General features: G+C 34.5%; 1 protein-coding gene across 7 annotated transcripts in view; it reads left to right on the top strand.

Moving 5' to 3' along the window:
• The window catches only part of CCDC88A (coiled-coil domain containing 88A), a 109683-nt gene that overhangs the window by 28192 nt on the left and 58527 nt on the right, over positions 1-22964 (top strand). For all 7 annotated transcript variants that reach the window (XM_036334526.1, XM_036334524.1, XM_036334523.1 and 4 more), the window contains exons 4-8: positions 5820-5889; positions 7951-8009; positions 13208-13291; positions 15069-15209; positions 20569-20741. In XM_036334526.1, coding sequence (XP_036190419.1) covers positions 5820-5889; positions 7951-8009; positions 13208-13291; positions 15069-15209; positions 20569-20741 — 527 coding nt within the window. The remainder of the gene's footprint in view (positions 1-5819; positions 5890-7950; positions 8010-13207; positions 13292-15068; positions 15210-20568; positions 20742-22964) is intronic.

The raw sequence follows: 22964 nt of genomic DNA on the forward strand, positions 1-22964 counted from the left end.
TGCCCGCAACCCAGGTACATGCCCTTGACCGGAATCGAACCTGGGACCCTTCAGTCCGCAGGCCGACGCTCTATCCACTGAGCCAAACCGGTTTCGGCGCACTGTATCATTCTTACTTCGATGTTTCTCTCTCTGTGTCTCTCCCCCTCCCTTCCACTCTCTCTAAAAATCAATGGAAATGAACAAAAAATATATTTTTTTCTTTTATATTCAATCTTGTGCTAAATTCTGAGAAGTTTTTCCAAACTGTCTTTTCAGTTTGCTAATTTGCCCTGCATATTTGTCAAATCTCTGTTTTACCCACTGATTAATTTTGACCCTCAATAATTATATCTTTCCTTTCTAGAAGCTCTGTGTGATCTTTTTTCATGTTTTTTTCCTTCATTTTGTTTATTAATTATTCTTTAATTTCTTCATTTACTTTTTTAAAAATTTAAAATTTTCTATTTTAGATTTTATGTCTGATAATTCCAAAATCTGAAATCAGATCTGTAGGGATCTGAATCTGCCTTGTGTTTTCTGTTTGCTATTTCTCATGGTTGGTGGTAGCAGTGGTGGTAATGGGGTGTGTGTGTTTTAATTGTGAGATCATTTTGGGAGGAAATTTATCTATGGGAATACTTTTGTGTCTGGGCCAAGTATTCCTTGCTTCAGAGAAGATTTGTTGCTTTTCTTACAACCAACCCAGAACTACTTTTAATTTATTTTAAGCAGCTTTATATTATTTTAGAATCAATAGTTGTTTACTATAGAAAACTAGAAAAAATGTAAATTATGAACAGTTCCAGTGCCTTATAGAGATTACCACTATAGTGCCTGAATATATATACTTCTGGATCTCTTTTTCTGCATCTTTGTATAATGATGTACTTAAGTGTTTACATATATCTTTTTAACTGGTACTATGTTATTCCAAATCCTTAGGGAAACAACCCTCCTCAATAGCTGCCAAAGGCTAAGAAAAACAGCTTTTTCCTTGCTTCCTGAGACAGGACTTAATTTTTTCTGTTTTATCTTTTAACTGAGAAATTATCTTTTTACCTTGTTTTGAACTTAGTCATATATTTAAACATTTTTTTAACCATTCAGCATTTTTAGATTCCTTTCTAATACCTAGTACTCCTTGTTGCCAGAAATAAAAGTCTATGCTAAATTTTTTATAAATGTTTTTAAGCCCAGATGTTAATAGTGCCAAGATGATATTAATAACGATTTTCTTTTTCTTTTCTTTTTTATTTACTTATTTATTGAGAGAGAGAGAGAGAGAGAGAGAGAGAGAGAGAGAGAGAGAAACAGTGAGTTGTGGTTCCACTTATTTATGCATTTATTGGTTGATTCTGTATGTGCCCTGGACTGGAAATCAAATCCGCAACCTTGGTGTATCAGGATGACACTCTAACTATTTAGCTACCCGGCCAGGGCCAATTTGCTTTTTCTTGACTTTCACTCTTTTTTTAGACATGTTTGTATGTATTTCATTAACATTTGCTGGATGACCAGTTATACCTTTTTCTTTTTTTTATCTAAGTTTGAATACCGGTGGACTAATTTAGGACTAGAAGTGATCGAATTTTATAACATTTTGTCACTATTGTTTCAGATATTTAAATCATAAAATATCACTGATAGTTGAAATTCTCCTTGTACCACTCTCCTATGCCCTTTCTTTAGAACCAGTTTACCAAACCATCTCTACTTGCCTCCAGGTTTCATATTCTTAGGTAAAATGTTTCAAAGGCACTTGTGTTGTATCTTCAGAAATAGATCAATCATCTTATTGACACAATTAATAGACTTACTAAAATTATTTTTTATTCTCACATGGTCTGCTTTAATATGACAGATTTCAAGTTAACAAAGTTTAAATTAATGCAGGTCTTGTCACCGGTTAAATTACCTATCTTTTGGAAAAATCCCCCCCTCCCCCCCAAGAGTCTTTCTAAAGCAATTAAAAATATAAAATTTGTATATCGTATATACCCCTAAGAAAAAATATTTGAGGTAAAATATTTGATATTCAAAACTCAGACGTACATTTAACATGAAAGCTTCTTTCCTCCCCCAGTTTGCTGCTGGTGAGGCTACTGAGGGGAGGAGGCAGGGCTGATTCGTCCCCTTGCCTTCTGACAGACATGAGCAGAGCAAGAGGCAAAACTGGGAAAACAAGAACCTCACCCACAGGGTAACCTATCCCCCCTAGCATATCGCTAGTCATGTGGTTGAGCCCCCCTGACCTTTTCTTCCCTAAAGATAACATCTAAGCCTCAGTTGTATTTCAGTTCCAGGCCAGAAAAGCAGCAAAACCGGACAACCTGGCTGCCTCAGGACCAGCTACATTGACTAATGACCCCCTGCCCTGGCACTAAATCAGTGGAGACCATGACCCTGAAAGGGCACACCTATAAAGCTGATCAATATTTTATTAAGATCCTTGAGACCTCCCCTAAGATTTCCACTTGCGAGAGATAAATACCCTCAGGACCAAGGACCGAGTGCACGCTCTCCCTCCAAGGAGCATACCTCTGCCATTCCCTTCCCTCTCCTCTGCCTCCACAGCCATGTATCCCCTAACCTGCAACCAGGGAAGCCATGGGCAGTGGCAGCTCGTCCCAGGTAACCCCTGAACCTGTCTCCAACGCCCCCTTTTCTCTGACTTCTCAGTGAGCCAAAGCAGCCCAGCCTAGGCTTTCCTGTTGCTTCTTTTATACCCTTCCTTGTTTTACGGCCCTAAGTATATTTTTGCTGCCATCGTGGGCCCAATACCCTTTGGTTCAGTGCTGTGTCTCCTTCCCTTTGGATATCCCCATCCTCCATCCCCTTTTCCTTAAGTAAATTCAATTTTTCTTTATTCACTGCAGGAGAGGGCTATTTAACTTGCTCACATACCACCGACTAACTGTTCACCTTCGTTTCCCTTTCTAGATGAAAGTTGGCAGGAACTTTTGTATTCTAGTTTGGCCTCTCTGGAATTGGTATTCAAGGCTGAATAGATCTTTTGTAGGATCCTTGGGTAGGAGTGCAGGGAGGCGGGGGGGTAACTCAGCTTTTCCCTACCAGGAATTCCTGATGGCTGCTCCCTTGATAGACCGTGCCTATACTCACACTACCACCCCAGCCTCTGCTTTGAATACCTCACCTTCAGCCTCTTCCAGCTGAGAGAGACTAGCCCAAAGCAAGGAGACTACGTGGATGGGATCCCTTTTAAAATGACCGCAGGTCCAGATCCTACACTCCTGTCGCATCTAATTGTGGGACTTATGTCTCCGCCCTATCATTGATAGAAATCAAGATTTGCTCAGAATTGGCAGACATTATTCAGATATCTCCCGCTGCAGTTTTGCCTTTCTACTTTCCGCAGGAATGGGTCTCTCCCAGCTTCAAGGAATAAATGCCAGTTCTGAAAGCGGTTCTTTTAAATACCCTCTTAGTAGGCATGCAGTGAAAGGGAAACACCTCTCTTCTCTCTCCCATGGTGGGAGGGGGGCGAGAGGGAAAAGCCAAGGGTCTCCAGTAACTTTTCCCAAAGAAATCCTCTTAAGCCTGAGGTAGGTGTTGGGCTAAGGATCTTAAAACTGGTTTCAGCTGGCTGGTGTGGTTCAGTTGGTTAGATCATCGTCCAGTGCACCAAAGGGTTGCAGGTTCGATTCCCGTTCAGGGAGCATACCCAGGTTGTGGGTTTGTGCTTATGGAGAGCAACCAATTTTTCTCTCTTCTCCTTTCCTCTCTCTCTAAAATCAATGAAAACATATCTTCCGGTGAGGATTAAAAAATAATCATAAAATAAAATCCTTAAAAAGACAAGAAAACAAAGCAGAGCTGGTTTCAAAACATCGCTTTAGCATGGCATTGGTAGTCTAGCATCTCATCTTGAAATCTGAGCCACACCGGCTGGGCAATCTGAATTTTTTGAGGTTTGAAAAGAACACTTTACAATTAGAAAATTTAAATTTATTAGGAAGTTTTTGCATTAATACTAAAAACAGAAATCAGGTCTAGTACCATTAATGTAGTTGCCAGAGAAAGCAGGTACTACTGTTTAAGGTTTTTCTTTAATCTCTATTTACTAAGCAACATTTGGAGTTTACCATTCAGTAGCTGAGGAAAAAGACCCTCAGTTTATACAACAAATGCTTTATATTCCATCATATTTTTGACACGTTGGTTCCATGTTCTTTACTTTTAATGTCATTCATTTAATTTTTTTTTTCTGTAGCCTACTGAACTATGGTAAAATAGTTTTAATTCTTTTCACTAGTAACAAAGATAAGAGGAAGAAATACAAATAGCTTGATAAATGTAATTATGTTTGGATTTTTAAAATAGATTTTAAGAATCTCAGAGAACCATTTTGCTCAGTGTGTGATTCATGAAAGGGTAATGAGCCCAAACCTTTGCCAAGTGTTGCTTTTTAATGGTCCTGTAAACTCTCAAATTATTTATATTTGAATATTTGCATGCCTCTAAGAAATTGCCACCTTCTCATCTCCACTTACACCAATACTCCTCTTCAATTCCCTGCTTTGTCCTTAGAATTTATCACCAAAAACATTTACTTATTTTCTGTCTACCCCTAACATTTTTGTTTGTTCATTGTTAAATTTCAGTTTCTAAAACAATGCCTGGCAGATAATAAATACACAATAAATATTTGTGAATGAGTGACTGTCCTGATTTTCTCAAACATCATTTTCTTTCAGTTGTATCGATAAAATTATTTCTTTCTCCATCCATTTTTATAGGTTTCTTATCACTTTAGTAACAAATCACAGTACCTTCATTAGTTCACATACATATTATCCTTAAACTGTCAATTATCTTGGTCCTCCTATTTAACAAAGTCCTATTTATCTTGAGTTCATTGATGTATTATTTTTCCATTTCTTAGCACCTTAATATCTTTAGAGCTAGGAAAAGTCTGGAATGTCTGAGGATGATATAATAGAGCTTTAACAGTAGCAATCTGTTTTAGCCTCTAGTCTCATGCCTTGTATATTTTTAAATGTTACTTATAAGATTGGACTAGAGAGACAGGAATTTTTTATAAAAATATAGATAGAATCCTCTGAAGGGCCACTAGAAATGGAGGTTTTAGAAAAATTTGGGTTTTTAAAATCTGTATAATTTTTAGCTGCTTTATCTAATATTAGTACTTTGAGACATAAAACTAACACTTGGAAATAAAGTAAAAGGTAAATTTTTCCATATTAACTCCAATATGTAATAAGGTTCATCATTTTTAAAACTTGATACTTTTGTTTTACTTCCCACCCTTCCTACAATGCACTGGTGATTGAGCCCGCAACCCAGCATGTGCCATGACTGGGAATCGAACCAGCAACCTCTTGGTTCCTGGGTGGACACTCAACCACTGAGCCACACCAGCCAGGCTCAGGTTGATATTTTTAGTTCCCTCAGAGAAGTAACAGAAAACCCAAATGAGTACATATACTTAATCTTTTATTGAGAAATACTGTTTAATAATATAATAACACTCAAAACTCAGATTTCCAAATAAATATTAGACCAGTTCAACTTGACACTTATTTTGTGGGTGCTTGACATATTTTAATAACTGAAATCTACCTGATATTATAATTTAGTTATTTAATTCATTAACTTAAAGTTACAAAAGATTTAAAACCTTACATATATTTTTTTCACATTTTTTAATTTTTTTCACATTTACTTATATTTTTAAAAGCCTTTTAATTGCAGTATAGCACACATGCTGAGAAGTGTACAAATCATAAGTTATAGCTTGTTGAGTAATTACCTAGTCAGCATTTCCTATGTAACAACCTTTGGATATCTTTTTATAGGAGACTTTGCAGCAGTTGATCATGATGTCATTGCCAAATATCTTAATTATTGGCAAAACCCCCTTTTGTGGTAAGTGTTAACTTTAGCATAGTGTGATAATAAAGTCTTTGCCTTTTGTAATACTAGAATGCTTACCCATTTTATATAGAGAAAATAAACTCAGAATATTTGCAAGTTGTGGATGGGATCAGACATAAATTTTCACTAAGTCTGATTTTTTTTTCTACTATACCAAATTGATAGTTTTCTGTGATAAGTTTTAGTGTCTCATAAACAAGGATAGAAGATAATGTAGCTGTAGGCCTCAAGGAACATAACCTTAGAAGTGTTTTGACATAATTTGTAGGTTTCTTTTTATATATCTACTATGTACCATTGCCACAGTTGTTTGAGTCTAAGGTTTATATTGATTGATATGCTGTAATTTATAAATATAAATTACTTCTGAATGGAAAGATGAGAACCAGTTTCTTAGATCATTTAAATTATTTTTTTCAAAAGTTCCTATACTTTACTAGATTTTAAATGTGACATTTAGAGTTTTAATTTTTGAATAATTGAAATTAGCAACTACATAACCATTTCAACAATGGACTTCTAACAGGCTGCATGTAACGCAAATAAAGTTATTTTCTCCAAATCGTACCTCCACCAAAATAAAAACTAAAATCACATAGCTGTTTTTATTGAAGAAACTACCAGTTAGATGGGGGGTGATATTCTGGGATATTTGGCTATACAAATAAAAAATGAAAAAATATTTTATATGTAGAATGGAATTATTTTTATTTCCACATGTATTTAGTAATTGCCTATCAAGTAGGGACCAACAATATAAAGAAAATGGTCTATGCTCTTCAGGACCTTGTGTTTTGCCGAGTGATATAGATTACTGGGAAATCATGTAAGAATTGGTACAAAATAGAGATATGTAAAAATGTTAAGACATAAAATATGGAGCTATTACTTATTCAAGTTGGCAGATTAGCGAGGCTTGGGACCATTGATGTTAGGTCAGAGAAGACTACACAGAGGTGTTACGTACAGCTGTGCCTAGGATTGGGAGTAATAAGTAGAGGGACAAGAGGGAAGGGAAGGAGGGCAGAGTAACAGAAGTTAAGGCAGTTTGTACGTATTTATATTGGGGGAAGGGTGATTAATGTAGCTAAGAAAGTAGGCTGTTTCATGGAGAGTAGGAGGAAATGTTTGAAAAGAAGATTGTACTTTATCAAAAACCAGATTGGCCTGATGGTGAAATTCTGGTCCAAAGAATTGACTTTTTTTTTTTTGTCTGCTGAATGTTTTAAGCAAACCCCAGTTGAATTGGATAGCAAACGTTCTTCAGTTCTGTTACAGACCATTAATTTTGTCCAGCTCATTATATACATTATTTTTACCAGTTTCCCTGTAACTGACAAGGTTTTGATCCTCATGAACCTACACAGTGTAAAGCCATTTAAATTTTACTCGTAGATGACTCATACAAGATATTTTAGAAATAAAACAATAATAGGCCTAAACACAGTGGTTCTCAACCTGTGGGTCGCGACCCCTTTGGGGGTTGAACGACCCTTTCACAGGGGTCGCCTAAGACCATCGGAAAACACATATTTTCGATGGTCTTAGGAACTGAGTCACCGCTCCTCTATTTGTCTCCAGGCGGGTCCACCCACATGCAGATACGCCCACATATGAGTAGCCGGCGTATTAAAGGGTCGTGGCATTAGGAAGGTTGAGAACCACTGGCCTAAAAGAAGCCTGATATGTTGGGAACCATTTTGGCTGATCTTGGAGTATGTCCCTATATCAACCATTCTTAATTTAGTATCCTGGTGTAGTATAATCATTTATGGAAAAGTAGTGGATTTATAGTTAGCGTACTTTATTGCACAGAACTTTGAAGCCTATTTTATCTATACTGTAGCTCCTCAAAATTGAGATCCTTGTCCATTTCTCCTGCTATTACCACATTGTGCACACACAGCTGTTTTTTTAAAATTTTTCATTGTACTTACATTCTTAATCTTTTAGTCAAGTTGTGAATATTACCTATAGACGTGCTTCTATCGATATAAGAAAGAGAATTGAACTAATGTAAAACGTTATACTCAGTTATTGTTTTTATTTTAGAACAAGGCACAGAAGAAGTTAAAAAGTTGCTTTTACTTTTACTGGGTTGTGCAGTTCAGGTAAGTTTGAAATTTCTTCATATTTCATTTTGGTAACTTCTTTATGCTTTTTTAGGCTCTAGTTTCTGAAAGACTTCAGGATGGGCCATTGGTTTTCAAAGTCTGTGTTAGAGATTTTAGATTTTGAAGAAAAAGTTATTCTCTTATTTTATTTCAAATTTTAGTTATATTACCAGATAGTCATATGATCAAAAATCTTTAATTATTCTTTATTCTGAGGCTTCTAAGGGCCCCAAGTTTTTCAAGTTTCCTTAAAGATACCTTTAAAAACCCCTCAAAACATCCTTATGATTAATGCATGCATGTGTGTGTGCTACTGAAGAAAAGTGAGAATGGCAATATAAAAGAGACAGAAATTATGAAAAATGTTTTAGGAGTCTGGGTTATTGTTATATTGCCCGTTTAATCAATGACTAATAATAATAATAGCAGCTATTACTTATATAGGTTTTCTTATAATATCTCTTTTTCAGATAAGGGAATTGGAGTTTATGTAGGATGATATTTAAGTTATCCAAAACACTTATGAGAGAGAAAAAAGGGTACTATTAACAATTACAGTGGCACTGCTTGTATAAATGGGGATTGCCCCAGACAAAAGTGGTCGCTCTAGATTTAGGTCATATTGTTAGTAGGCCAGAGAGTTGAGATTCAACTTCAGTCTGATGTTTCCTTTAATCAGCCAATATTTGGATGGATTATCACAATGCTACTTTAAATTTTTCATTAAATTTATTGATTTTAGAGACAGGAAGAGAGACAAACCCTGAGAGAAACAGAGAGAAACATCAGTTTGTTGTTTTACTTATTCATACAGTCATTGGTTGATTCTTGTATGTACCCTGACCAGAGATTGAACCCACAACCTTTGGTGTATCAGGACGATGCTCTAACCAACTGAGCTACCTGGCCAGGGCACAATGTAAATGTAAACTATCTCAGTTCTTTATCGAATGAAGTGTTGGTAAACCAATAATGTGGCCACTAATAATGTTTTACACACGTATGTTAGAAATAATACACCCAAAAGAGTGTTGGCTTTTAGAGCTGACTGCTTGGGAGCTGTATATACAATGTATGTTATTAAAGTTTCATGCTGTATAATGTACAGGTGTTTACTTCATAATTGATTTCATATTAAATGAAATATACTGTTTGTAGTCATTGCTGTTCTAATTTGGTCATCAGATTCTGAGTTAGAAACAGCTCTAAATTATTTACATACAGCCTTTGTGTACTGTATTTTTTTTTTTTTTTTAAATATATTTTATTGATTTTTTACAGAGAGGAAGGGAGAGAGATAGAGAGTTAGAAACATCGATGAGAGAGAAACATCGATCAGCTGCCTCCTGCACATCTCCTACTGGGGATGTGCCCGCAACCCAGGTACATGCCCTTGACCGGAATCGAACCCGGGACCTTTCAGTCCGCAGGCCGACGCTCTATCCACTGAGCCAAACCGGTTCCGGCTGTGTACTGTATTTGCTTTTAAAAATAACTCTATTGGTGAATATTATATAAATTTGGACAACATAGTGACACCATACATTTGGTTATTACTTCTGGCTACCATTTAGTTGTTATTGCTGGTTACTAAAAGTGATAGTAGCAATGGAGCAAAACCAAGGACTTTTAAAATGGACAGTTTAGGGAAAGCCTAAAATATTAAAGAAGCCATCATTATCACCATCTGTAAAGGCAAGAAAAGAATATTATAAAAATCTAAGCTGCTTCCCCCTCCTTTACTATTTTCTATAGTTCACAAGATAGTATCCCAGATACTGGAAAACGAAAAGAATGCCATGGAAATAGTGGTCCTCCTTCTTACTAAGATAAATAAAGCATTTCATAGGTTACTAAACCCGTTGAGTGTTTCCTAAAAAAATTTACCAAGACTTTTTTTACATTTGATGTTCATGTCATTTTCCTTTATTACTAAAGTAAAGCAGAACTATGTAATGGGCCTGTTTTTTAAAAACTACTTAATCGCCCTAGCTGGTTTGGCTCGGTGGATAGAATGTCGGCCTGTGAACTGAAGTGTCCTAGGTTCGATTCTGGTCAAGGGCACATGCCTGGGTTTTGGTCCCCATCCCCAGTAGAGGGCATGCAGGAGGCAGCCAATCAATGATTCTCTCTCATCATTGATGTTTCTATCTCTCTCTCCCTCTCCTTCCTCTCTGAAATCTATAAAAATATATTTAATAAACAAACAAAAATACTACTTAATGAAGCCATGCTAGAAATCACCAATTATCATATTAGATATGTACATTTTCAATATGTACATGCAATTAAAATGGGATTTTCTAGCAATGCTAAGTATTCTTAATTTTTCCTATTAATATATCAGCTGGTTATGATTTCCTGTACTTTAGATTCACATAATCTGGGAAGGGTTTTGTAAGGTAGATATTATCTCAAATAGTCATTGGAATAGGGAGGAAGAATAGTTGAGGAGATTAAGGCATAAGAGAAGGCACAAAATGGGAAAGTTGTGTAAAAGAATAATTATAAATACGCATCAGTATGATATTGTAAAGTAAGCTAGAAAATAGAGGGTATTATTTTCTTTCATTAATTTTTAAAAGTTTTTTAATTATAAGTTTACATTCAATATTGTTATTTTTTAATTTTGTATTTTTTACAGCATTGTGGTTAGACAATAATATACTTTACAACATATTCCCCCTGGTATTTCCAATATCCACCTGGCACCATACATAGTTATTACAATGTTATTGACTATATTCCCTATGCTGTACTTTATACTACTTTGTAACTACATATCTGTTGTTCTCAATCCTTTTACCTTTTTCACCCAGTCCTACAACCCTCATTTCCTCTGGCAACCATCAGTCTATTTTCTGTTTCTATGAGTCTGTTTCTGTTTTATTTGTTTGTTTATATGTTCTTTAGATTCCAAATATAAGTGAAGTTATTTGGTATTTGTCTTTCTCTGTCTGACTTATTTCACTTAGCATAATACCCTCTAGGTCAGGGGTGGGGAACATCTGGCCCAAGGGCCCTATAAGTCTGAGAAATAATTTGGTCTAGCCCTGCCAAGGCATTGGGGGTGAGTTAATTAAATGTTTGACCAAATATAGCAGGCTAGTTTTCAAGTTGATAATTTTGTATGACCCACGAATGATGTTATAAATGTCCACATGGCCCTTGGCAAAAAAAAAATTTTCCCGTCTCTTCTCTAGGTCCATCCATACTTAGTAGCCATGTGTAGCTAGTGATTTCTGTGTGGACAGCACTGATATAAAACATTTGGTCTGATTATTTAACTTCAGAGTTTGAATCTTCTCTCATTCTCTTTTCCATCTTGATAATCTTTCTCTTTTCTGCCCTTCAAAATCCTATGACATTCATTCTATATTCTTTAAGAAAGCCTAACCTATTGATAAAGCATTTTCAGCATTCATAAGACTTTGTGGATATTTTAAGTGTAAAGGAAGAATCTCACTGATTTGTGTTATGACTGTGTTAAGGGCTGAGCTCCTAAAGGTAGTGTAAATAAAGAAACAGCGGCTTTAGGGCTTAGGAAAGGAAAGAGTTTCTGTTTAGTTTAAATTGAAGGCAGACAGCAGGGCCGGCGTGGCTCAGTGGTAGAGCTTCGACCTATGAACCAGGAGGTCCAGGTTAGATTCCCAGTCAGGACACATGCCTGAGTTGCGGGCTCCATTCCCAGTAGGGGGCATGCAGGAGGCAGCCGATCCAAGATTCTCTCTCATTAAGAAAAAAAAATTGAAGGCAGACAGATATGACAGTTGAATTGGGGGACTGTCCCTTTAGTGAGTTATAGTCTCTCACTATTTTATATGCTCATTAGCTCAGAAACTATGTATAAGTTAACATTTTCAAAAGCATTAAATTGAAATTTTATTTTATATATGCTGCAAATGTACTGTCCAAAGTCATTCTTAATTGTTCTTACTAGGCCTGTCAAATATTACTTATACATAAAACTTCTTGTTTTTAAACAAATTTTTGTTTTATATCCCAAATTTTGGCTTCCTTCTCTAGTCACAGCTAGGAATTGCATGTTCCTGATCATTTAATTTTAAATATTATATGTCATCCTAATAATTTTGTTTTTACACAATAATAGAACTTTCTGCATTATGGAAATGTGTTTAAGTTAAATTGTATGGCAATAGAAATAGGATATTATGATTTGATATAATAAATATATAAATATGAATCAGAATTTTGCTAAGTTTCTTAATGATCAAAGAGTTGATTTTCTTTTTGTGAGTATATAGTCTTCACTAGTGTTCAGTAATTGGCCCAGGAGATGCCACTGGGCTAGACAAGGCAGTGCTGGTTATTTTGTATGCACTTCTCATTTGGTAGCTGGAGGAATACAGTTACGCTGGCAGTTGTAGTGCAGTATGAGATGTAGAGGGGAGGCAGAGATTAAGATGCATGTTAAACTGCTATTTAATACTGTTTAGAAAGAAAAAGTTTAAGTTTGCATTTTAATATCTTTAATTTATATAATGTCTTTAAAATGTTACACAAATGCTGCCTTTATTCCACTTGACACTTGTGTACTTGTATATACATTCTTAAATTTTGCCCCTAGTCACTTAGTTATAAATAAGTCAAATATTTATTGCATTACCTTATAAATGTTGAACTGGTATACAAAAGTAGGTTTCTTAGATTGATAGGCTAAAGATGTGAGAATGAATTGTAAGCTTGAGGTAAAAATTGCTTACAATTTTTTTCCCAAGAAGAAAGGCTGTGTTGTTTGATGATAGCCAAAGACTGACTGAGCATTTTGGCTGTATTCCGAATTCTGCCACTGACTCACTGTGTTTTTTGGCAAGTAACTTACCCTCCCTGAAACAAGTTCTTGATTCTTTACTTCTCTGTTTGTAAAGTTAGTATAATAATATTGTACTGACCTCAGATGGGTTGTGTAATGGTTTCCCACTTTAGAACTTTGAGGCATAAAAATAGTATGGATTTTCAGTGCCTTGCCTTTTAAATAAATACTTCTAAATTGTTATCTTTTTATTAGGTAAGCATATTAAAGAGACCATTTAAATGCAAAACAAAACAAAACCCTCATTGTACTGTTCAAAACATAGCCAAGAGTTTTACCCTGATGAGTTTTCAGTTATTTACAACATATTAAGTACTATACCCTATAAAGTATAAATGATCATTTTATTCATTTCTTTTAGTGTCAGAAGAAAGAAGAATTTATTGAAAGAATTCAAGGTTTAGATTTTGATACAAAAGCAGCAGTTGCAGCACATATTCAAGAGGTAATAACCTGTGTACAGTTTTTATGAAGCTCTGGTGTGTTCATGTATCTCCCAAAATCATAGGATAAGCAAGAGCAAATCCAGGTCAAATATAGATGAACCCTGCTTTTAGACAAATTGCCATCTTCTCTTTAGAGACAGTTTCTTAAATGAATCAGTCATCTTATATGTGGTATAGTGCTAATCATAAATGTACTATTGTGTTTATACAGAGAGACATAGACAAAAATGTTATTTGAGGAATGAAGTATATGTCTTTTTTATGTAGCACAGAATAAATAGTATAGTAAATGGAAGCAGCAGAAAGTGGATCATTGCATGTAATTCAAAACTGAAGTAAGGTAAGATGATAACTAGTATTTTGTCATTCAGTGATTTTTCTTTGGATGAATGGACACAGCATAATTTTTATTGAAGATATTTGAATTATAAACGGTGATTTGTAATATCTTTATAAAAACTTAAATCTAGTACATATTGTCTAGTACATATTATGCAATGTCAAGTAATTGAAGTTACATATTAATGTTTTTAAAAGCTGCTGTTTCTGCATTTATCTAGAACTGGTCCTTTAATCATGTATACTTTACAAGACTTTTTAGAATTAGAGCATGCTAAATTTTGCATGCTGGTTAGAAAGAGAATTAAGGGAAAGGAGAGAATTTTTAAATAGTGAAAATTGGTAGTGTTTAAAATATTATGTATTTAAATAACTTTGTGTTCCCATATGTCATCTTTTCTCTTATTTAACATTCAGAGATCCCAGCTTTCTTGTCAGTAATATTATTATCAACAGCATGCATAGTAAAACTCTATAAAGTATAGTTTTATTGGTAGTTTCCCCTTATATGTATTTGTTTGTTTATGCTAGCTCTGTGGCTTCTATCTTATTTTGGATAAATGCTAATTGTTGCAAGTCACTAAATTTGCCACCATTCTTGAAAATGTTATTTTTGCTGCTTATTGCGAAAGCTAAAGCAAAATATCAGAATCATGGTGAGAATAGAAAAGCAAGAACTAAGTATTTTACTTATATAACTTTCAGTTTTTTTAAAATCTTTATACTGGGAGTCCTTTTCTCCTTAGGTTCTGTAATGGTGTCATCTTCAGAATCTATAATGAATTAACTTTTCAAGTATAAAAATACAAGAACATATATCCTATATGATTAAAAAACTTTTACTTTTAGATTAAAGTACAGTACATTTAGTATTATCTAATAAAAAGTTAAATTGATTTTGTTAAAGCAGTTGTCAGACATCAATATTACCTTCCTTTAAGAATGCTTTGAATGAAATATCTTTTTTAAAAAATATTTTTATTGATTTTTTAAAGAGAAGGTAGAGGGATAGAGAGTTAGAAACATCGATGAGAGAGAAACATCTATCAGCTGCCTCCTGCACACCCCCTACTGGGGAAATGCCCGCAACCAAGGTATATGCCCTTGACCGGAATCGAACCTGGGACCCTTCAGTCTGCAGACTGATGCTCTATCCACTGAGCCAAACCGGTTAGGGCTGAATGAAATATCTTATTTTTTTAATTGGAAAAGAAATAGAAATTTATTTAAAAATTTATATTTAAAAAATGTTTTTAAAAATAATTTTTAGTAGTAGCTTTTTCATCATTACTTTAAAATGCTTTTTTAAACATCATATTTGCTTTTTATATTTTTATTATATGGGACATAATATTTGAGCTAATATTTTGCTAAAATGAAATAGATTTTAAGTATTAGCCATTTTAAAAGTTATGTATTTTGGTTGTTTTTCTAAAGGTAACCCATAATCAGGAAAATGTGTTTGATTTGCAATGGATGGAAGTGACTGATATGTCTCAGGAGGAAATAGAACCACTTTTGAAAAATATGGTGTTGCATCTAAAAAGACTTATAGATGAGAGAGATGAACATTCAGAGGTTTGTAAATTTCTTTCAGTATATTACCAAAGTTTGATTTCCAAAAAAAGAGAAAAAATAGCATTTAGAAACACTTCAGAATTGATACTTTATTAAAATTCGGTATGCTTTTTTTTTGTGTGTGTGCGTGACATAGGAACCAGAAAGGACATACGGGCCCCAGATTAGACAAATTTAAACAGTAAACTAGTAAACAGATTACGATTAGGGTTTCTTTCTTCCTTTCCTTTTAAATTATTATTCTGATTTTTTTCCTATATGTTTTCTTAAGTCATCCCCATAGCTCGGCAACAGTACAAAAGTGTGAAACTGAAAGTATCGTTGATGTAAGTGGAAAAATCATTGCCTTGAAGCATAAGAATTTACTTAAGGATAATTTTTAGTTTTATTACCATGTGAGGTTGGAAAAATGAGTGTTAATAAAAGGAGAATAACAGGTGTTCTGTATAAAATGTCCCACAAAAGTTCTCAAATTTTTGTAGTCAGTATAATGAGGTGTGATTTAAAAAAAAGAGAATTATTATAAACTTGTTTAAGACAGTACTTTGCTTTTTAAAAAGTGGAAAAATTGCTCCAGAAGTTTTTGCCTGCGCTCTCTGAAAATAGCTTGTAATTTTTAGAGGAGTCTAGACTTCAATGCATGTGGCGGTGAGTAATATTTTCTGAGTATCAGACCAAAGTACTCGGCCAGTCAGGAGAATGTATAGCTTTGATCATTTGTTCCATTTACATGGAGACAGTTTTGAGCTGATTTATACAACATTTGATTACTCTTGGGACAAATAAAAGACTATACAGAAGAAATTCCTAAAGATTTATTTTTATGAACAAAACTTTCATGTCTCTTTAGCGTATATTCAGTTCTGATGAGAATTTTCAGTTTTTCTTCAGTCATTGAAGAAGACAATATAGGAAATAAATATTTTAGAGCAATAATTAAAATTTTTTAAAAAGCTAATACAGTGAGACCAAAGAAATAAAAGAGTAAATTGAAAAAATCTCTAGTATATATCAAAGTTATCCTGAATTTTGTTTCATTTTCAGATTTTTGAACCATATGCTGTATCTTTTTTTATATTAGTATCTTTTCATCACTTTATTCATTTCTAGACCATCCCTTTGTATTTCAAGATATTAAAGATATTTTGTTAAGGTGTCCTCCAACTTCTGAGAAATTACTTCTAAAAATCTATACTTTGGCCCAGCCAGTGTCGCTCAGTGGTTGAGTATCAACCTATGAACCAGGAGGTTGCGGATTGATTCCCAGTCAGGGCACATGCCCGGGCTCAATCCCTGGTAAGGGGCATGCAAGAGGCAGCCAGTCAATGACTCTCATCATTCATGTCTCTCTCTCTCTCTCCTTCTTCCTTCCTCTCTCTGAAATTTAAAAATTTTTAAAAATCTATACTTTGGTTTCATATGACTGATAAATTTAATCTCACACGAACTGATTAATATGGTATGAAGCAGTACATTATTTTGGAAAAACGTGAACAAAATACTTGTCATTACATTGTGTTAAAACTAAAAGGAATAATAAACACTATAGATTATTTGAAAAGCCTTTTTAAAACTTGCCTGTTTAAGCATTTTTGTTGAATTTGTTTTTCTAACAAGGAAAAAAGAATCAGTCTTATTCTCCTGTGTATAGTATTCAGGAAACAAGTTGCTAGGTGATTTAATCCCAGTTCAGTTCTCTTGGGGGAGCGGGGAAAGGGAGAATTTTAATTTGGGTCATCAGGACTAATTAGAAAAGATAATTTTGAAAGTTATAAATACCAAAAGATAATATTGAAAGTTATAAATACCAAAAAGAGACATGTACCTAAACACTATAGGAATTTAAAGAAAGAAGATATTACTTGCATCTGCTCGTGGAATGTCTAGGATCGTAAGGATCAGAGAAGACTTATTTAATTAAAGTTATGCTTTAATGACATTTCCTGTCAGATTTTTGGGAAAATGTCCAGAGGCCTTCAGCTCAAGAAACTGCCGTCATAAGAGAAAAGTCAAAGTGTTTACATAGTCTTCAATGGAAAATACCTCTAGATGCTCTTAATTCTTAATAACAGGTTTCTTTCTTTCCTTTTTAAAAATATTTTTTCGGCCCATAGTTCTTTTGTGCTCTGTGCATTGGCATCTGGAAGCTCTTGATACCTCCATATCACCATTTTTTTAGTTCAATTGTAGTATGTGTCTCCAGTACTTTTCTTGAGTTCTCCATTTTATCAATTACTCAGTTATAATATGCTTGAGCAGCTCATTACTATGCTGGATATGATCAGAGATATAAAGGAGGTCTAAGAAAGATTATTTGGTTTACTGGAAAAAAATACATTGCAAATGAAAAATAAAAGGTAAGTTCTAATTTATTTGTGCATGAAACAAATATTTATTAAACACGGTGTACAGGTTAGAGTCAGGAGATGTTAGGAGACAAAATTACAGATAATTGAGACAGAAAGAAAATTAACCAATAAAAATTGACTCAGTGAAAATTGAGCCTGGGCTACTATGGAGATTAATGACGCTATGCACAGTGACAGGGAAGCTGGGCTAGACACACTGGATGAGTGAATAGGATGAATTATTGTCAATGAACATATAAACTATTTTTCAAAAAATACCATTGAAGAGAAATAGAAGAGTAGTAAGAGAGAAATGTGTTGTTGTTTTTTCCTGTATAGAAGAGACTTGTATGTATACCTTTGAAGAACAAAGAAAAAAGCCAATTGAAAATGTTATAGAAATAAGGACCATCTGTAGGGAGCAAGAGATATGTAAAAATGGAGGCTTTAATCTCAAGTTGGAGGAGAGGTCATTTGTTGGAAGTAATGATAGCTGTTTGCAGTTGAAGGCGTAAGTAAAGAAAGGGGATTCTATTTATAATAGCCATTATGGGGAAATTTGCCAGGAAATCAGAGAGATTTTCCATAAAAGGATGTATGGACATTGGAAAGAGCTTAATTGAAAATAGACCTGTAGTCGGGCTATGTATTTGTTGTTTTTCTCTTGAGTTCTTTATTACCTTGGAGCAGGAATGGGGAAAAGAAAAATGATGGTAGGTAAGGAAAATAACATAGTGTTAGAGTCAGATTTGAAATTGAATTCCTTTTATATATATTATTAGATGTGTGACTTTGGTTAAGTTATTTAATCTAAAATAGACATAATACTTATATTACAAATTATAGTATTGGATGAGATCTTGTTGGAAAATCTCTAGTTAGAAGTTCTGTAAATATTTCTCTTTTTCCCCCTCAAAAGAGTGAGCCATAGGCAAAGATGGCATGGTAGTGTTAAATTAGAAAGTAAGGGTGACATTTACGGACCTAATTGTAGCTCCAGGCAGGAAAAATTTGTTTGACTGGATAAAAGGGGGGAGTTGAATGATTAAAGGTTCAGGCATAGGTATGGTGATATGGGAGTAATGATAGTTAAGGAATCATGGCACAAAAGAGGAATGGTGCCTTCACTGTAGAAGCCTGTATGTACCAAATAGGGAATGGATGAGAAGTTGTAGAGAGAAAAGAACTTGGGAAGTCACATTCTGTGGTTTATCAATAGATAAACTAGAATCTGTGAAAGCGATTGTTGGATAGACCTTCATTCAGGTGCTGAAATATATCTCAAGGATAAGGAAATGAATTCCGTGTGTGGTTTAAAAAAATAAAGGAAGAGGAAAAATAATGATTTAGTGAGGGTGGTGTAAAACTTGGTAATGAGAAATTAAGTGAGGATGGTGATCTCATGGTCCTGAGGTGGTAATCCCACCCATTCTGTCTGATATAGGACAGTTGAAATTTCCATAGAAGACAATTTCTGTTTGCCAAAGAAGTTTGAAAAAAAGGCTGAGAAATTGGTAGAATAAGAGAATTTTCCGCCGTAACCGGTTTGGCTCAGTGGATAGAGCGTCAGCCTGCGGACTGAAGGGTCCTAGGTTCGATTCCGGTCAAGGGCATGTACTTTGGTTGCGGGCACATCCCCAGTAGGAGGTGTGCAGGAGGCGGCTGGTCGATGTTTCTCTCTCATCGATGTTTCTGACTCTCTATCCCTCTCCCTTCCTCTCTGTAAAAAATCAATAAAATATATTTAAAAAAAAAAAAAAAAAAAGAGAATTTTCCAATAAAAGGAAAATTAGGGGAATGGATGAACATGATTGAGTGAGGTACATGTAGATTAGAAACCCCTTAAAGTCCACATTTAGGATAACCAGAAGGAGATTTGTGTTTTATAGAGGGGTTCTAGAAAAAGTGATTAGGGAAGGAAGCATTGAGACGGGAAGCAGATTGGAACTATTGTAAGAGAGAGTATAAGATATAGAGTTGAGACTGGTTTGGAGTCTTGGTATTGCTACTAGCTAATTGTGTGATTATGGACAAGTCAATTTCTGTGCCTCAGTTACTTTGCAGAATTAAGGGACTGAATGAGACATCTGAGATTCTGGTAGGTCTCCCTGAGATCCCTGTTTACAATTCTAGAGCATTGTCCAATTCTGTAATGATGGCAAGATTATATTTCTGCACTATCTACACTAATAAAAGAGAAACATGCAAATTGGTGTCACGCTGCTATGCCACCAGCTAATCAGATGAGTATGCAAATTAACGCAATAAAGGTGGCAGTTAATTTGCATATGCAGGCAGGGAGTGAAGACTGAAGACAACATAGAAGGAAGCCAAGTGCTTCAGAAGGGAGTGAAGCTGCGGAAAAGTAAGCAGGGCGGGAGGGAAGCAAGCAGGGCGGCGGAGGCGGGAGCGAAGCCTGCCTCGGCGGGTTTCGCTCCCTTCTCTGCTTCGCTCCGGCCGCAGGAAGCCCTATTCTTGCAGGAATCTTCCTGCAACGGACCTCTAGTTCAATATAATAACCATTAGCTACATATGGCTGTTGTGCTCTTGAAATGTTCCTAGTGTGACTATTGAACTGTATTTTTAATTTTTTAGATTTGTACTTCAATAGCCACTTGTGCTGCTGACTACCATATTTGGCAGCACAGTTGTAGATATATCATTCTTGGATTAATTTCTTCCTTACGTCAATGTCTTTTATGCCTTTCTGGCAGTTGCCATCTGGTCGAAGTATTTTACTATAATTGATTTCTTTTGTTAAACTAAAAATGGAAAAGAGTATTGTCATCTTCTACTATTATCTTCTACTATTACTAATAGCTTGTCCATGACCCACTGATTCAAACTTTTAATGACAACTAAATATGACAGAGTTAAGTTTTTTTTTAATCAATGAATTGTTTTGATATCATAGTATAGTACTTAGAGACAGTGAATAGTGTTCATGTATTTAGGTCTTTGATAGGTAAAATACTAAAAGTGATTCTGTGTTCGTTTCCACATTTCCTTAGACCATCATAGAACTCTCTGAAGAACGGGATGGTCTTCATTTTCTACCCCATGCGTCTTCATCTGCACAGTCACCCTGTGGTTCTCCAGGCATGAAGCGGACAGAAAGTCGACAACATCTGTCAGTGGAACTGGCAGATGCTAAGGCCAAGATAAGAAGGCTGAGGCAGGAGTTGTAAGTTGCCAATTTTTAAGGTTCATTCAATTTATATGTTTGAAAGGTGACCTAAACAATATTTTTAGGCCTAAAAATATTGGTATATAGATAGTAGTTCTTAATTGCTGGCCTGAGTCACAATTTTTACTAGTTTTTGTCAAAATGAGAAAAATAAGGAGACCAGCATTAGGTTTTTTTTAAATGCTAAATCTTAAAAATTTAAAGAATGCACTTGATTCTGGATTTATGCCCTACTTATCTAGTGTTAAAATGCCCTTTCTTTTATAAAATAATGTTCTTCCTTGGCAGATTGGGATCTCCTTAATAGTTTTATTTTTACATGCTTTAAATACAAAATATTGACAACCACTGATACAGATCAATAAGTTTAGCTCTTTTAAAATTAATGTTGTGGCCCTGGCCTGTGTGGTTCAGATAGTTGGAGCATCATCCTGTGCATTGAAAGGTGGTGGGTTCAATTCCAGTCAGGGCACATACCCAAGTTGTGGATTCCATCCCTGGTCGGGGCATGTTAGGGAGGTGACCAATCAATCTCTCTCTCTCTCCCCCCCCCCTTTAAAATGAATAAAATATACATATAAAAATAAAATTAATGTTATAAAAGACTGAATTGTTGACATACAGTTTTACAAATAATTTTGTGTGTGTATCTTCTGCATTGAGTAATTGAAATGCCTGACTCATGTACTTAGCAGTGGTAAATATTCAGATTGGTTGGTGCTGGTGAAATTTATTTTTCAAAGAACATTACAGAAAAGTCAGTATGTGTCACATAGGCATTCCTTGGTGAATCACATGTAAAGACATGACCAATCCCTGCTGGGGATTTTTTATTTTGCACTTAAAAAAGAACAAAGGATTTTTGTATTTGGACTTTTTCTTTTTGTTGTTTCTTCCCTGGAATTTGGGCTTTAGAGTATAGATTTAAATTTAAAGCCACAATATAGAGATTAAGTTTATTTACTGATTGTTTAAAGCAGTTGGTTTAAGAAAGTGATTAAATATACAAGGTAGAAAAAATACACAGTTTATAGAAAAATGTGAAAAAAAATAAATACAGCCTACATTGTGGATGTCTGCATTATTATGTATCTATTGCAGTGAACACGCCCAGGATATTCTATAAACAGCTGCACCAGGAAAATTAGGGAAGCGATTGCTGTTATTAGTTTGACTGGCAGTTAATGGATAGCCTAAACAGTGAACACTAGTTTGTTCCATATAATTTAGTACCATCTTCTCCAGTCTTTAGATAAAGCATGCAATTAGAACTGCAATGCTGGCTGTGAATTCATTTAACATTTTGCACTATATTAGAATTTGATTTTTAAATAAAATTTACTTGCCATGGAGTTATTAAAATGCCAAACATCTTAAAAGGGATTGATAAGATTTGGTCTTTCATATGCTGATTAGAAAATGTAAAAATTTTTTATTAGTAAATAAATATGCTGTATATAGCAAGTATTCCTAGAAACTAGCGTTTCATCAGATACTATCTAATATCTTTGTTGTCCTTAAAAATGTGTTCCTTGGTGGATTTCTTCTATTAAAATTTATTTTACATCTTTTTGCTGGGACAGATCTTTACTAAAGTGATGAAGTATGAAAATCAGGATGGATAAAAATAGTTCAGATTGCCTTAGACCTAACGGAAATAAATAATTGTAATGAGAACATGCAAATTAACTAATAACATACTTATGGGCGGTACATTATAATATAATTGCTTTTGACTTATTAACATACAGAGTAAAAGTATTATTTGCATTTTGGCTGGAAGAAGTAATTTCCTTAAAAATTACATTTTTATGCAGTAGTTAACACTATCAAAAGTTTTCTTTAATAATTTTTCTGCCTTCATGAATCCCATGTTTTCAGAGATTTTGTGTCACACAAATTATTCTTTTTAAAAATAACTTTATTGAGGTGTAATTTATATATCAGAAAATTTCTTTTAAAGTATACAATTCAATAATTTTTAGTGTATTCATAGAGTTGCACAACTCTCACACATTGATTTCAAGACATTTTTGTCACCCCAAAGAGAAGGGCCATACCCATTAGCAGTCAGTCCCAATACCTCTTTGCCCTTGACAACTCTTGGCAAGCACTAATATATTTTCTATTTCCATGGTTTTGCCTATTCTGGAAACTTCATATAAATGGATTGTACATTATATGGCATTTTGTGACTGACTTCTTCACTAGCACAATGTT

This window comes from Myotis myotis, unplaced genomic scaffold (assembly GCF_014108235.1).
Source record: "Myotis myotis isolate mMyoMyo1 unplaced genomic scaffold, mMyoMyo1.p scaffold_m19_p_14, whole genome shotgun sequence".
In the NCBI taxonomy this organism is placed as follows: Eukaryota; Metazoa; Chordata; class Mammalia; order Chiroptera; family Vespertilionidae; genus Myotis; species Myotis myotis.